Source organism: Taudactylus pleione, unplaced genomic scaffold, assembly GCF_031769625.1.
Source record: "Taudactylus pleione unplaced genomic scaffold, aTauple2 ptg000128l, whole genome shotgun sequence".
Lineage (NCBI taxonomy): Eukaryota > Metazoa > Chordata > Amphibia > Anura > Myobatrachidae > Taudactylus > Taudactylus pleione.
In genome coordinates this window covers 801,912-817,121 of record NW_028284530.1, presented here as the reverse complement: position 1 = coordinate 817,121, position 15,210 = coordinate 801,912, and the positions used below count along the sequence as shown (strand labels likewise).

The 15,210-nt window shown below is 40.1% G+C and overlaps 1 protein-coding gene across 1 annotated transcript in view; it reads left to right on the top strand.

Annotated features, from left to right (window-relative positions):
• ERC2 (ELKS/RAB6-interacting/CAST family member 2) overlaps positions 1–15,210 on the top strand; it is a 1,040,188-nt gene that overhangs the window by 983,022 nt on the left and 41,956 nt on the right. Inside the window, exon 20 of the mRNA XM_088472750.1 lies at positions 10,763–10,894. Coding sequence (XP_088328876.1) covers positions 10,763–10,894 — 132 coding nt within the window. The remainder of the gene's footprint in view (positions 1–10,762; positions 10,895–15,210) is intronic.

Below are 15,210 nucleotides of genomic sequence, written 5' to 3'. Positions count from 1 at the left end.
GTGCCAACCTAAATATAATCCATAATGGGGTGGGTATCCTCTAGAGGATTATCATAGCATGGTAGGCAAAGTGTTAAATCAAACTGATTGCTGGGTGTGTTCACATGTGCCACAGGGACAGCATAACGTAGGGTTGGTGCCATTTCTGCTGAATATCACGGAAATTTTAGAATTGCAAAAAGGGAAAACATTGGATGGAAAATTTCTCTCATCCAAACCACCTCATTTCAAACTCCATCAATTCCAAGTAGATAGATCACTTTTGTGCTTAAACATAACCAACCCCAATAGACCTGGGAGTTGGGAAGTGACGGGGAATAATCAGACGATGACCTTCTCACAAAGAGCTGATAATGAGTCCATAAACCATGATCTGCTGTGCTCCATTAAGTCTAGTGGGAAACATTTTAGGTATCGGTATACATTGAGTTCCACCAAAGAAATTATTGGTAAGTTGCCAAATGGTTATTGTGCTAAAATAATACAGCCAGAAACTTGCATGTATCAGATGGAAGACCCAGAAATAGGATTGTTTGCAAGGGAAATGTGCTTAATGATAATGATGCATACCATTCCTTATGTTCTCCCTGATAATGTATATTTCATATGTGGAAGAAAAGCGTATAAATGGCTCTCCCCGAGTTCCAAAGGTTTGTGTTACCTGGGAAGAGTAGTCCCAGAAGTTATGACCCTCACACATGTTGAATTGCTGGGTATACATAAAAACACACCTTCACCATATCTTCACACACAATATGAACACAGAGGCAAAAGAAATATGATACCTGGTGACGTACATAAAGCCACTCAGTTAATCAGTGAGACAACTGGCTTTCAAGTTCTAGTCGCATTGGATCCCACCAGGATCGCTTGGGGTACATTAAATTTTATATATATATCCAGGAACTTGCTAAATTGATAGATAATATCACCGAGATGTACGATGACACATTCAGGAATACAGGGAGAGAATTGCAAGCGTACTAGAAAGAATTAGTGCAACACAGGCTAGTGCGTAACATTGGCCACCCAATTTGGAGTAAAATGTTGCACCTATGTCACCAATGATACCAGCGACCCCATGGAGGTGATAGTCCGAAAGATGGATGAAATTCTGCAGCTAAAATGGGATTTTCGTAAGAACCATAACACTTCAGTGGCTGAAGTAGGGGAGAAGATAGAAGGATGGGTTTCATGACTGAACCCTGTGAAGTGGTTCTCAGGCCTAGGGGAATGGGTCCAGGAAGTGATCGCCAGCATAGGCAAATTCTTAATCCTTATACTGATTGTCATCATAATAATTGGCATATGCGTCCGGTGTGTTCCTATTGTGTTGAAGTGTGGAAAATGTAAAAACAGAGTAAAACGTAAGAATGAAACTATGATGATGGTCAGTAATGACAATATGTATACCGAGGTAAATATAGAACTGCATTACAACCCTGAACTAGGAAATACTATCGTTTGATGTATTATATTTAGACATGCATAGAATGTATTATTGAAATGTTATTTATAAGAACACCTCAGATAATGTAAAGTCTCAATTCCCCTTCAAGACTGCTTTTATAAGACTGGTGCATTCCCACACCTTTCACATGATCTTCCAAGATCCGCGGTGTGCGTATAATAGTAGTTTTATATCCCCACTCAGAGACACATTATTGATAGATTAAGAACCACCTTGTGCCTTCCCATAATAACACTAAATAATATGTAAATGTAAGCCTAAATTAAATTCTAATCGCAGATTGTGATAGCATGTTGTTCGCTATCAAAGGGTGGACTGTCAAAGCTGGATAATTGGCTGAGACAAGATCAGTTTAAAATTGAAGCGTGCGCGACGCTATCTTGCGAATGGCAGCTAGACTCCATTTTAGAAACAAGAATCTGCAAGACGCCATTTTGCGACCAGCGTCACTTTAAGTTACAACTCACGAGCTAAGAACAGATGGCAATGTTTTTGATAATCTAAATAGAATAGACAATGTACCAGAAACTGTAAGTGTTTTACATACAAATTGGGAATCCCTGTTGGCACTTGTAATATAATCCAGGCATTGATCTACACAATTGGATTTGTCTGAATCCAAACAGGTTTTAGTTTCATACCCAGACAGGATGGTTTAGTTTCACAGCTGGAGATCACATTTGCATTGCAGTCTGAAACTGTGAGTGAGGAATGATATGTGTGTGTATGTATATATATATATATATATATATATATACATATATATAAATATGTTAAGTCCATCATAGATGGAATCTCATGCATAAACACCGCACATTACACACAATTGAGCTGCTAACATGATGCCCAGTAGCGAATGCACAATTATTAGCATCATGCGATTGCATCTTTCACCATTTCACATACACACATTATGCTTAAGACCCCGAATGAAAATACCGTTTAGTAGCTAAATGCGTACGCATCTGTCCCCAGTTAACTAGCGGCTTCATATCAAACCCAAAATACTCACACATTACATATTCACACATAAGGTTTAATAAGCTTTAAAGTATATGATTAAGTTGGTTCAGTTAGTTTAAATGCTGAGAAATAAAGATATTTGATAACTAAGGTTTTATAGATGCTAAACAAGTCTTGTTTGGTTTCGTACTGATGCGTACTCTTTTTACAGTATTCCGGTGTTATCGGTGGGGAGGTCGCATCATGTATTCTCGAGTTATGGATCGCAGAGGCTACAAGCAACAAAATGTATATTTCATGAACAACTGTTAGGATGTTACAGGGGGCGGGAAGGGAAAGACACCCAGCTGTTAGAGGCAGGGAGAGTCTATTTGAACCAGCCTGTTAAATGCTTTGTAACAGATGCTTCTCCCCTGGGAACCAATGACATCAGCAGCAAACTTCTCTATTATCCTGTCTATTCTGGGGGGGGTATAAATATGTGTGCTCAAACGCTGGGTTCTTAGTCTTCGTGCTGATTGATGAGGGGTCTCTTGCCTATGCCTATCTTCGGGTCCGGAAGCGCTGCATATGTATACTGTACTTGGGTCTATATAATTCCTTTTGTGCCTAAATTGTGTTTGGATCAATTGCGTGTAACTGTCTGAACTTTTACTTAAATAACACTTGTGCTTTGGAACCACAGATTCCAGTCTTTATTTACTGTATGACTGCGTACGCAAATTAGCATCATCCTTAGAGGTTTATAGGAAGGATTTTAGAAGGTACAGGCAGGGGTATATAGAGGTTCTTTTTAATATCGTTACTCTGATTGGCTGATCGGCATCTATATGAATCCACTCTACGGCATACTCGGGTTGCCTTGAAAAAACTTATATGTGAAACGTACGTCGGCATAGGAGTAGCTCCACTACTCTGATGTTTGTCTCCCAGATTATTTGTTGATTTAATGGATATACCTTTCCTCGTTGTGTGACAATGTTATTTAGGCATTAAAGCACTTGATCTGGACACTGCAACACAAAGTGCATGTTTGTAGTAAACTAACTACCGATCTTACTGCACATTTGGAAAAGAGAGAATAAGGAATAATGAACAGTTATTTATTTATTACATCAATCGTGTTTTCTATAGCAGTGCTCAATCTTAGAATCCATAGCGCTCATTAAAGATATATATATATATATCTAACATGCTATGCAGTGTGTCTACCCGTAGCACACAATTTGTTACTATGTAATGTGCATGTCGGTCTCCCAATTATAATATCATACGGTTTAAACTAAAACACAGTGTGCTTGTCAGTTGGGCATTATTTAGCACTAATAACGCTGAACACATGGACATATACAGCCATCATTATATGCATGTGATTATTAGTACTAATTAGAGGAGATTTAGTTGTTACATTATTGTCACACGATTTATGCTGTTTAAAGAGCTAAGTACTCTTTATGCATCACAATAGAACGCGCTTATTAGGAACCAGCTAGTTTATTCATTTAAGCGCATTTCATATGTCAGTATTATTTGAGTTACATACCAACTTCTTTCAGAGCATTGCGCTGCTCAGAATTAAATCTAAGTATTTTTTCTGAGCCGATATAGCGCTGTGTTCATCATATATATTATGCATGCTAGCAATAACAAAGCCGATTATTGAATTTTTTGCTATATTATAGTTGCACTTCGTGCTTAAGCAAAATTATTTATGTATCAAAATATAGCACGATTGTCAGCGGTTGATAATTCAGAATCAATATCGTTTGATACACACATATAGTGTGCATAATAGTAATATTGGGCAATCTTAATTTATTATGACACTGTTTAGAATAGAACACCTTGTGTCTGCTATTTGTGCGCTTTCTAGAATAAACAGCATTTTATGTATATACACATACCCATTTACAGTATGCTTCATGCACATAGCAGAATTTGATTTTCATATTGAAGCGCAATTTATATGTCAGTATCACCCAATGTGACATATTAATCTTTGCTATATTATTGCGCTATTCAGATTTAATTTAAGTATTTTGCTTATCTTGATACAGTGCTATATTCACTTAATATATTGTGCATGCTTAGCAGCAATAGAGCTGATTATTCATGGTTACTGAAATTGAAACAATGTTGATTAAATGGTGGATACTTTGTGCAGCATAAATATTAAAAGTAACTGTTCCTGATATATCTCTCTATATAGGCAGAATTATTTACTTGATTTACCATCAAAATTCCAGTGCATATTGGATGTATGACTTAAACGAGAGTTTCAGGGTATCGATATTTTTATTACCTTTGGGACAATAATGACACACACATATATTTAATATTATTTTATTATTTTTAACATATTTCATATTTCACGTTAGAAGTTTATTCACATTTTTATTGTAAATAAATTAAAAGTTATATTTTACATTTATCCTTAGTACACCAACCAAGAGGACATTTCTTTATCTTCTCGTGTTTTGATTTTTCATTGTCCTTGGCAGTACCCCCACCATCTTGACAAATAATATCATTTGAGAATAATCAAATTGGGGCATTTATATTATTTATATAGATATACCTACTAGTGCAAGAGTCCTCTCCACATTCCATTTTCCCTGATTTACTTGTTCATGACGTATGTTACTAAGGGAACGTGGGCATCTTGTGACAGGCTGGTGGGCGTCTAAATACATATCGCGATTGCACGCCAAGAGATAGCGGGCGTGCCAATGTCTTGCCGTGCGATCGCGGGATTTACATACTTTGGCAGCTGATGGCTGCGTGTGAACACATCTAGCGAGTGGGTCTGGATCGGGCCCTGAGTTCCTGCTTGTTGCTGCTGAAAAACAGCACTTTATATATACAGAGATATCACAAGATATATACTCTGACGACTATTATCATGAAAAAACTGTCACTGCAAAGCTGCTAGTCCAATGTTTTACTTTTTATTAATCTTCCTTATGTAGTGTGAGCAGCGATTTAAGCTGAAATTCAAGATGAAATCTCTAATTGCATATCATGAAAATATTTTTGAGTGGAGGTTCTTTTTGCTAAAATTTTTCGCATGTTTGGATTAGTTCAGATTTCTCTTATTGGTTTTCCAAAACACGTGATAACCGATAGCCAATAAGATGCCGTTTTTGAGATCCAAACATATCCGAGTAAAACCGAACCTGCACATCTCTAATCGGAACGACATACACGGTCCAGTGACATATTGTACAGTATTTATGTCTGTACGATATGTCGTTTGGATCCACATACGATGCTTGCATGCATCTATCAGGGAGATCCGTGCTGCAAGCATGAAGACGCAGATCCATGGATGGATCTCCGTCCGTGCATCTGTGTCTAAAAAATTAATAACCTGTGAATAAAAAAAAAATGGCGTCCCCCCCCCCCCAAAGAGCAACCAGCCCTGGGCTTTAGTGGCCCAGTGCTGGTTGTGCAAAATACATAGGACAAATGACGTAGGGGTCCCCTGTATTTAAGCACAACCAGCCCAGAGCTAGTCAGAACCAGCCCTGGTTGCTAAAATACAGAGGACGTATTTTGCGCAACCAGCAGTGGGCTCTGGTCCAGTTCTGGTTGTGGAAATACAGGGGAAAAAATTAGTAGAGTCCCCCTGTATTTATCAGAACCAGCACCAAACTTTTTCTAGCGGGGTGCTAATGCCACAGCCAGGGAAATCCTATCCCCGAGTCCCCCGGCCGAAGCATTAACCCTGACTGCTAGTCAGCCCAGGCCAGGGGGAGCTGTGGACCCCCCAATAAAGGGGTCCCCTTCTCCAGGGCACCCCAGGCCTAGGGTGATAGCCTGGGGCTATCCATGGCACCCTTGGTTAGTGTAGTGCATTTGAAAATGTTGAAAATATTGTCTTTTGCTGTGAAACTGCAGGTCCCAGCAAGAACCATAAGTACCAACATGCAGGGCATTACGGGCCCACTGGTACCTGTAATTCCACAGCAAAAGCAATATTAATATTTGGGGGAAGGTGTACTGGACATGCCGTTTTTTTTTTAATTTCACACAGGCTTTCATTTTTCTTTAAACACAGCAGCACAGGCGGATCGCACTGATCCGTCTGTGCATCTGTGTTTTATTATTTTACAGACAGATGCATGCATCACGGATATCCCTGATCTGTGCAAGGATCTGACTGCTATCCTGCGGAAAATCTTTAGATCGTGCACGATAGATCTTGTGACACAATGTGCAGCTTTTGCTGCACGTCGTGTCCTGGAGTGCCGGGGAGCTGCCGGGAAGAGTGCAAGGAAAATTGCTCACAATATCGCATCGCAAGCACATCGTCAAGTGTGTACGCACCAGAGAATTTAGAATAATCAGTTAAAGAGGCATTATGACACAGACTGGGAGTGAGCACAGACATGGGGGTAAACAACTGCATTAATAACTGGACTTAAACAGGCAGAAGATAAAGAAAGGGGGGCACAAAGTGATGCAGAGAGGGTGAAATACAAAAAACTGAGTGTAAGTAAATAGCTTCAAATAGAAACTGTAAGCAGCAGCTGAGGCAGTTACACAGAGCAGGGGGGGGCAAAGACAGAGGTGGGTGGGTGACCTAACTTTAAATACCACTATTTATTTAGAAATACTAGAATAAGGTAGAAATCATACCTTGTGGGGGGCTTAGAGGGTGGTCCCGGTTGCACTGTTTGCTGGAGGGGGGGAAGACTGATCGCAGCTGCACTGTTTTCTGTTCGCCCTCTTTAGATCCGCGTATATTCTTGACTTACGCTTGCAGTGACCACCTTCTCCTCTCCTCACGGGCACTGTGCCACTTCCCAGCAGAACTCTTCTTCAGCCCATCTAGAGCTGCTGGTCTCGCAAGAGCTGCAGTATGTGTCCTTCATGCTTTCAGGACTTGTAGTTTTAAATAGTTGCTTGCTGCACATCATCACACTGCATGCCAGGCGACCAGTACCTCCAGAGCCTGGGTAAGACAGGTGGCAATTCTATTTCAGTCTATAGTTGTCCATACACTCCCCCACCTCAACCTGGCGCCCAGGGCTCATGCCCTGCTTCCCCCAACCTTGTTAAACCACTGTCCACTGTTACCACTGTTATTCCCCATGGTATGATGGCATTAAGAGCATACAGCATGCCCCCAAGAGAAGCTGCCTGTCATTGTCAATAAATTAATATATGTTGTTAAAGTACAATTAGGGATTTGGACTTAGTATCACATTACATACAGTTTGGAGATTGTGGGGAGGTTTATTACAAATTGAGTGATTTCCTTGTGGTGGAAGGCTAGTGTAGAGTTGTGGGTAGAACTAAATATAGGTTTTCCATGCCTTATATAATACCTTGGCACTAACCGTATTTAGTGGAGTTATGTAACAAGCATTTGATTTTACTGCCTGTCTCAAGAATATGCCATTTGCTTGGGCAGTGATACCAATTTACTCTAGAAGAGAATTATAGAATATTTTGGTTTGAAACTTTGCATAAACCAGTCTTGCCAACTTATAGAGTGCTCAGGCCTTCTATTGGATGCCTGGATGTTACACTGTGACCCTTATGTAATAGCCTATGAGTTGCAGGAAGTGCCATGATGCCAGTGATATACTATGTGTAATTTAAAGCGGCAATCATTTAAAAAGCAAAATCAGATTGGTTTTGCTTTTTTAATTTTTGTCGCTTTAAATCTACAGACTAAAACCAAAATCACTTTAGTTCCTGCAACTTGCAGGCTATAAGTAAGGGTCTATATATCGGTGATTCCCAACCTCGGTGCTCAAGGCACACTAACAGTCCTGGTTTTAGTGATATCCATGCTTAAGAACAGATGGTTAAATCAATATAACTGAGGTACTAAGTAAGCCACATGTGCTGAAGTATGGCTATCCTTAACACCTGGACTGTTAGTGTGCCTTGAGGACCGTGGTTGGGAAACCCTGGTCTATATATTACATATACCATTTGTGTTTATGTGTGTGAGTGTGTATCTGTAGCTAATGTTTGGAATTTGATCCAGTGCTTTCAAAAATATTTTTTACATCTTAATCAAGTGACTGTCAAGCTCTGAAGAATGTAACGTCCAATTCATCACGTAGACACGACAGGTCAAGTTAAGCGACTCTAATCCATGGAAGATATAGACTTGTCCTCTCACATCTGGAAACTGATTCATGGCATCCATCCACCTGTGCTCACCTTACTCAGGACACCATAGCTTCTCACTGACCGCTTAATACAGAGAAGAAGAAATGGCCATTGTCTTTCTCCCAAAGCACATCAAGTTTCTTTTGTGGTAGCAAATATTTGTTGTCATAAAGTCAATGTAGTAAATTTTAAATCAAGCTTTTCTAACTAAAAGTGTTTCTCTGCCCTACTTGTATAATGTCCCATTACTGAAATTAACAGGGGTTGAGTAAATGGGGAAATAGTTTGTTTGCAATCAAAATGGCGACAATGATTGAATGAAGGCACAGATATAATGTCACTTAAAGTGTTGAAACCACCAGTGCTGTAACAGCGCTCCCGAACGTTCTGTACAGGACCCGCCCCCTCAGCACATAACATAGCGCAGACGTGGCCACCTGCACCGGAAAGTGCAGCACTTCTAAATTCAAATCTAAATTGCTGTTCAAAAATAAAGTTGTCCAGTATTTGCTGGCTACATGTAAAAGCCGCCAGTATCTCCCCACATACAAAATAAATTAAATGGATTTGCACCCCTTGCACTGCAACATGGTTTGTTCCAGGTGCAAAGTTACATACTTGCATTTTTTATTTTATCCCAACTGAGATTCAGGGGTCTATTTATTAAGCAGTGGTAGGATGTTAGGAGACAGAGTGGAAAGTGATAAGAAAGTGATAAGGTGCCAGCCAATCAGCTCCCAACTGCCATCTCACAGGCTGTGTTTGAAAAATGACAGCTGATTGGCTGGCACCTTATCACTTTTCACTCTGTCTCCTAACACTGCTTAGTAAATAGACCCCTCAGACCCTAAGGTCTTGTTGAGCTCATCATGCTCTATGGAAAAAAGGTGATGCTATGGGTGAAAACAGAATCTCATTCTATAGGTACAGATGTGTCCTTACACATCTCTGCTTCAGTCACTCTAAATATCCCCTCTTGGCGTGCCAGGTCCCGTGAGACTCTGCAAGTGATGGGCATCTTTTTTGTGTTTTTTTTGCCGAAAATGCTTCAAAGTCGCAAATGCAATGTGTCTAGGTAGCACCAGCAGACAGTGCTGATTAATTTTATATGCGACACTTGTATAACTGTGCGACTCAGTCCTTGGAACTGTATACGAAATGCTACAATGTAACGGTTGCAGCTTTTTTCATTCCAAGTTCCGTTGTGTTTCATATCATATACAGACTGAGGTGCGCACAGATATACAAGTGTTGCATATCAAATTAATCAGCACAGTCTGTTGGTGCATCACGCCAGGCAAGTCACGCTGCGTGACGTATTGAGACTGGATGTATGAGGACACATCTTTATACACAATAATACTGTTTGTAAAGTCTTAGGGGTAAATTTATTAAAGTGAGAGTTTTTAGAAGTGGAGATGTTGCCCATAGCAACCAATCAGATTCTAGCTATTATCTTCTGGAAGGTGCTAGTTACATGTTAAGTAGAATCTGATTGGTTGCTATGGGCAACATCTCCATGTCTAAAAACTCTCACTTTAGTAAATGTACCTCTTATTATTTTATTTTACATGCTTTTTGTAAATGTTTTTTCAACTAAAGTCTAGAATCCCAGCTGTAAAAAAGAAATTGACATCAGTAAATCTGAATTAAGATATTATAGCACCGACTACTAGTTGACACTGGTTCAGTTGAATTAGATTCTCCGTTCCCTTCGCTGCACTCCATATCTGATGTTATCTTTGGGACTAGATGGTGACCGCTGGCAAAGCAGGTGGTGCTGATATAAAAATGAGGTTACAGGAGCAGTTAATGCTTCTTTCAACTAAAATTCTGATATCACAATCAATGTACTAAAAGTACAACAAGGAAGACAAACACCCTGTTTAGATATAATTATTTTACCTTCTTCTTCTTTCTTTATTATTAAAACTTTGCCTGCAAATGATTTAATATTTTTTCACTACGCCGGAGGGATGTACAGAACCAGCACTGCGTGTCCCGGCCACTGTTTACGTTCTCCAGCACACGTGGTTTTATTTTACTAGTGGCATGATGAGAAGCTATTGTTGTGTATTTGGAGTGCAATCAGTTCTTTACATGACGGGTGAGATGAGGACACGGCCGGTTATCTTTATTTTTGGATCAATGCAAAAAAGGTCTAACTGTGTATAATGTTTTTTTTTTTTTACTCAGACACAAAACCGGATGAAGCTAATAGCGGACAACTATGAAGATGACCACCACCATCATCATCACCACCACCACCATCACCACCATCGTTCTCCCGGGAGAATGCTCTCTAGCCATAGACCCTCTCCAGATCAGGTTAGACTCTTCAAATGTGTTAAACAGTAATGAAGCTCGTGACTTTAATATGTTTCACGCAAAGGCATTCGTTTCACAGAAATATACATTATGCAAATCATTTTGTTGCTGTTTACCATGTTATATAAGCTAATAATACTAATTATTTGTACAAGTTGTATAAACACATTACAATCACTATCAGCTTTAGAAACAGCCTTTTCAAAAGTCTCACAATTGGCTTTGATCAAAGGATTCTAATTCCCGTACAGACTAACGATTGTGACTGTCACTTACGTGACTACTTGTTATTAGGCAGCAATGGCACATATTTTTTTATCACCGCTATAGAATACCAGCTATGGCCGCAATTTACCGGTTGGCAACGGTAAGAGAAGTCTTACCACTTTGCTGGCCAGTCTTGGTGGATCTGAGCATGCATGACGTGACTTCGGGTTCCAGTTTCACATCTTATGAAAAAAAAAAATTAAATGTTCTAAAAATAGTTAAAAATTAATTTAAAATAATAAAACATTTTGAATAAAATTCCATATTAAAAAAATGCTTCATTTAAAAAAAGAAATAAAATTCCATATAAAAAATGCTTTATATAAAAAACTTCCATATAGCAAAATAAAAAAAAATAAAAAAAGGTTTCAGTCATTATTTACTGTTTCACCGTCTTGAGATAGTCGCCCTTGACAGATAGTGGGAACACCCATTATTCGCCGGAGATAGGACATTCTCTACACATTGTAACAAATAAACCCGTTGCTTCATCTGATATAAAGACCAGGAGAATGGTGGACATTTCAACCTAAACAGCCGAGCTTGCGCCAGAACACAAGACTGCCCCTCAGTTGCTATATGGTAATAGTGTTATGCCAGCAGGGTGGTCTCATTGAACTCTTGCACAACAGGGATAGGTAAGCAGTGTCGGACTGGGGCATGAAGGGCCCACCGGGGGAATGCAGCGATAGGGGCCCATAGTTAAGGGTGTGGCCAGTCTCCAAAGAGGCTTGGCTAACCAATAGAGAGTGCATGGACTGGGCCCCTAAAAAATTTACATATAGCAAATACTGCTGGTGCATGCATGATAATGTACCAGATTAATAGTAGCAATGCATTGTAAAAAATACATCATAGTACTGTGCAGTACAATGTAACATACTGTATGTATAATGCATAGTTCAAGTGCACAGTCTTGAACCTGATCCCTAAAGGAGGGGGTGGGCCCTCAGGCAGTGGGGCCCACCGGGGGATTCCCCTGTACCCCTGTGGGCCAGTCCAACCCTGTAGGTAAGGAATGGGGGGCTACAATATTACAGGAGTGTAGCAAAAGATACTATCTGCATCTTAGATAAAGCTTTTAGTCTTTGAACATCTACATTTAATTTATTGCATTGTTTTGCCTTTAGGCCCTGAAAAAAAAAAAGACTTCAAAATGCGAATGTATGTTGTCAAAACATTAGGATTTCTCAAATTAAAAACTTCTGACTCCACAAAGGTTGTTATTAATAAATTACTTCACTTTGCTTGCCTTTAGGTCCACATTAAGTCCAAGATGTTTAGCGCTTTAAAAGTAACAGACTCGGTTCGTGTCAACCGTATTAGGAGTGGACTTTGTCCAAAAATGTGTTTTATTAAAATAAAAGTTATTTTGGCAGAGGAATGATGACATTTTAATAATTTTCTGTAAATGGAGCCTTGATTCCCATTTAAAAAAGAAAAGTCTTTGATAGCGATCCCAAAGCACGCAACTGCCCTTGATTCCTTGGGCTGCTTGCATCTCTGCAGTTTTTCAAAAATATCTCCAGGGAGTGTATTTACTAAAGAAAAATGTGAACGTATGATTATTCCTTTATGTGTAAATCGCCAACATCTTCTGCAGTGCTTCTTTAAAGATGTGCCCATTTATTTCTAAAGGGACTATCCTTAAAAAAAGAATCAGGTTAGTTTTAGGGTTTAAAAAGCCACAACTGTAAAAGCAGATGGTTTTAGTTGCAGAGTCATGAAAATGAAAAGGATGTATGCTATCACTACATTCAGGAAAAGAGAATGGATGTTCTGTTTTGATCACAATGATCCATTGAGTTTGGGCATTAAGACTTTGACATGTCGATGAACATATTGCCGTATCCGGTGATGTTTCCCCTTTGTATGCAGCATGTTTTCTTAGTGCCCAGATGGCAGATGTTCGAAATAAATTTCAAGCCTTCCACTTGCCGGATGGCAGTAATTGATCATCAGATTTTTTCATACTGACTCTGTCACTAATCTGGGAAGCTCTCCCAGAATAGAAACATATGTTTAGATGTGGTGCAACTTAATTGAAATAACCAAACAATTTCATTTTAAGAAGTCGCAATTTTTGGTTCACTTGGCCATCCAAGGCAATGGGCTGGATTCTGAGGGGGAGCAAAGCAAGAAAGAGCAAGTAACTGTGCATCTTGGCAACACCATGCTGCACTGCAGGTGGGGCAGATGTAAAATGTGCAGAGAAATTTAAGGTCCTGGTAGGGGCGTGTCCAAACTCAAATCTAAACTGCAGCGTATAAATAGAGCTGTACTGCATTTGTGGGCTATATGCAAAAGCAGCCACTATTTACTCTGCAGGCAAAAGCAATACATGTGTTTGCACCCCTTGTATTGCAGCATGGTTTGCCCAGGTAGACAGTTACTTGCTCTATTAATTAACTGTTTAATCATTTGGTATGATTTAGGTATATTTAAACAAGTGTAGCTGAGAACGAGGGTGCTTTAATAGAAATGTTACTTTGGTTTTAAGCGATATCAGTATCTCCTTGAGCAGGGCTGAAACTAGGATATCTGTCACCCGGTGCAAGGTAGCAATTTTGCACCCCCTCCCTTCCCGTACCTGGATTTTGTCCTTGCTCCTCCATAAGGCAGTGCACTAGTCAAACGTCCCCGATATAGTGACTTTATGCTCGTTGCCATGGGGTTTATGCTCGTTACCAGGGGGTCTCCCGGGAGAAGATGTAAGGACCTCTAGCATCTGTCTCCTCCTTGGCGGTGGCCATTTTTGGATGGCCGTTTTCTGACTCTCCAGCCCCCAAGCCACCGTGAGTCAACACTTTTTCACCCCCTGCATTCCGGCTAGTTGCGGCCCTGCCTTGAGCTCAGGATTTATTAATAGGCAATGGTAATATATTGGGGTCAATTTACAAAAGGTCAATTTTGTGGGTTTTTTGGACAATTTTCTGCCGATTTTGCAACTCGGAGATTTACTAGAGTCAAAACCAACCAGAAAAATTACCTGACTTTTGACCAAAATCTGTATAATCCCCAGATTTACTAAAAGTCAGTTTTAAAATCTAACAAAAATGAACCACAAAACCGACAAACCACCAAACCTGCCAGAGGCTTGCGAGTTTGGGAGAAACACTGTATAGATCACCATGATCTGTGCAGGCTTCTTAGGGTTAAAGTAAATGAAAGTGTCCAAAAGTTTAAAAAAAAATAAACAATGTGGGGTCGTCGTCCTCCAAATCCATAACCAAATAAGAAAATATTTAGAAAAGACAGTACACACTTCATACTCACCTATTCCTTGGAGATGGTCGGTCCCCTTGTCCATGTAGAAGTCCAGAGGTCTTGTTAAAACAAAAAAAATGCTCTCATCTGAGCCCACAGGCATGCTGTACTGTAGATACAATACAGCGATCCAAATGACAGTTCCCACATGATTCTCTGAAATATTACGCTGATTGGCCTCGGGTGAGTGCGTGTTTTGTTTAATCAAGACCCCTGGGCTTCTACATGGACAGGGGGACCGACCACCTCCAAGCAGTAGATAAGTATGAAGTGTGTAAGTGCGATTGTGTGTAATAAAGAGTTAACACAAATGGTGTATGTGTACTGTATTTTTTTTTATTTTTTTTATTCACAGTGGGGACTGCAGGTGCCAGTGGGCCCTTACTGTCCAGATATGCTGGTACTTGTGGTTCTCCACCTGCCGGCATGCCGGGGAAGGCTTGTTGGGACCTGTAGTTCCACTGTAAAGAACAATATTAATTCTATCTTTCTCACATTACCCCCGCTCCCACCACCTCCAGTGGTGCGAGGAAACGTCTTGGGCTTTCAGACCAGGGCTGGTAGATCCTTGAAGTGGGTACCCCAGTTTATTTTTGGGGGCCTGACTTTCTGAGGATTTCCAGCCCTGGGCTGACCAGTTTGGGGCTGGTTAATGTTACGACCGACTGACATCGACATCATTTTCAACTGCAAAATCCACATATTTATCATCCATCGGAATTCAACTTCAATTCTATGGCATTACCACCCGTGCTGGTTCAGCCTGGTGCTGATTAGGAGGA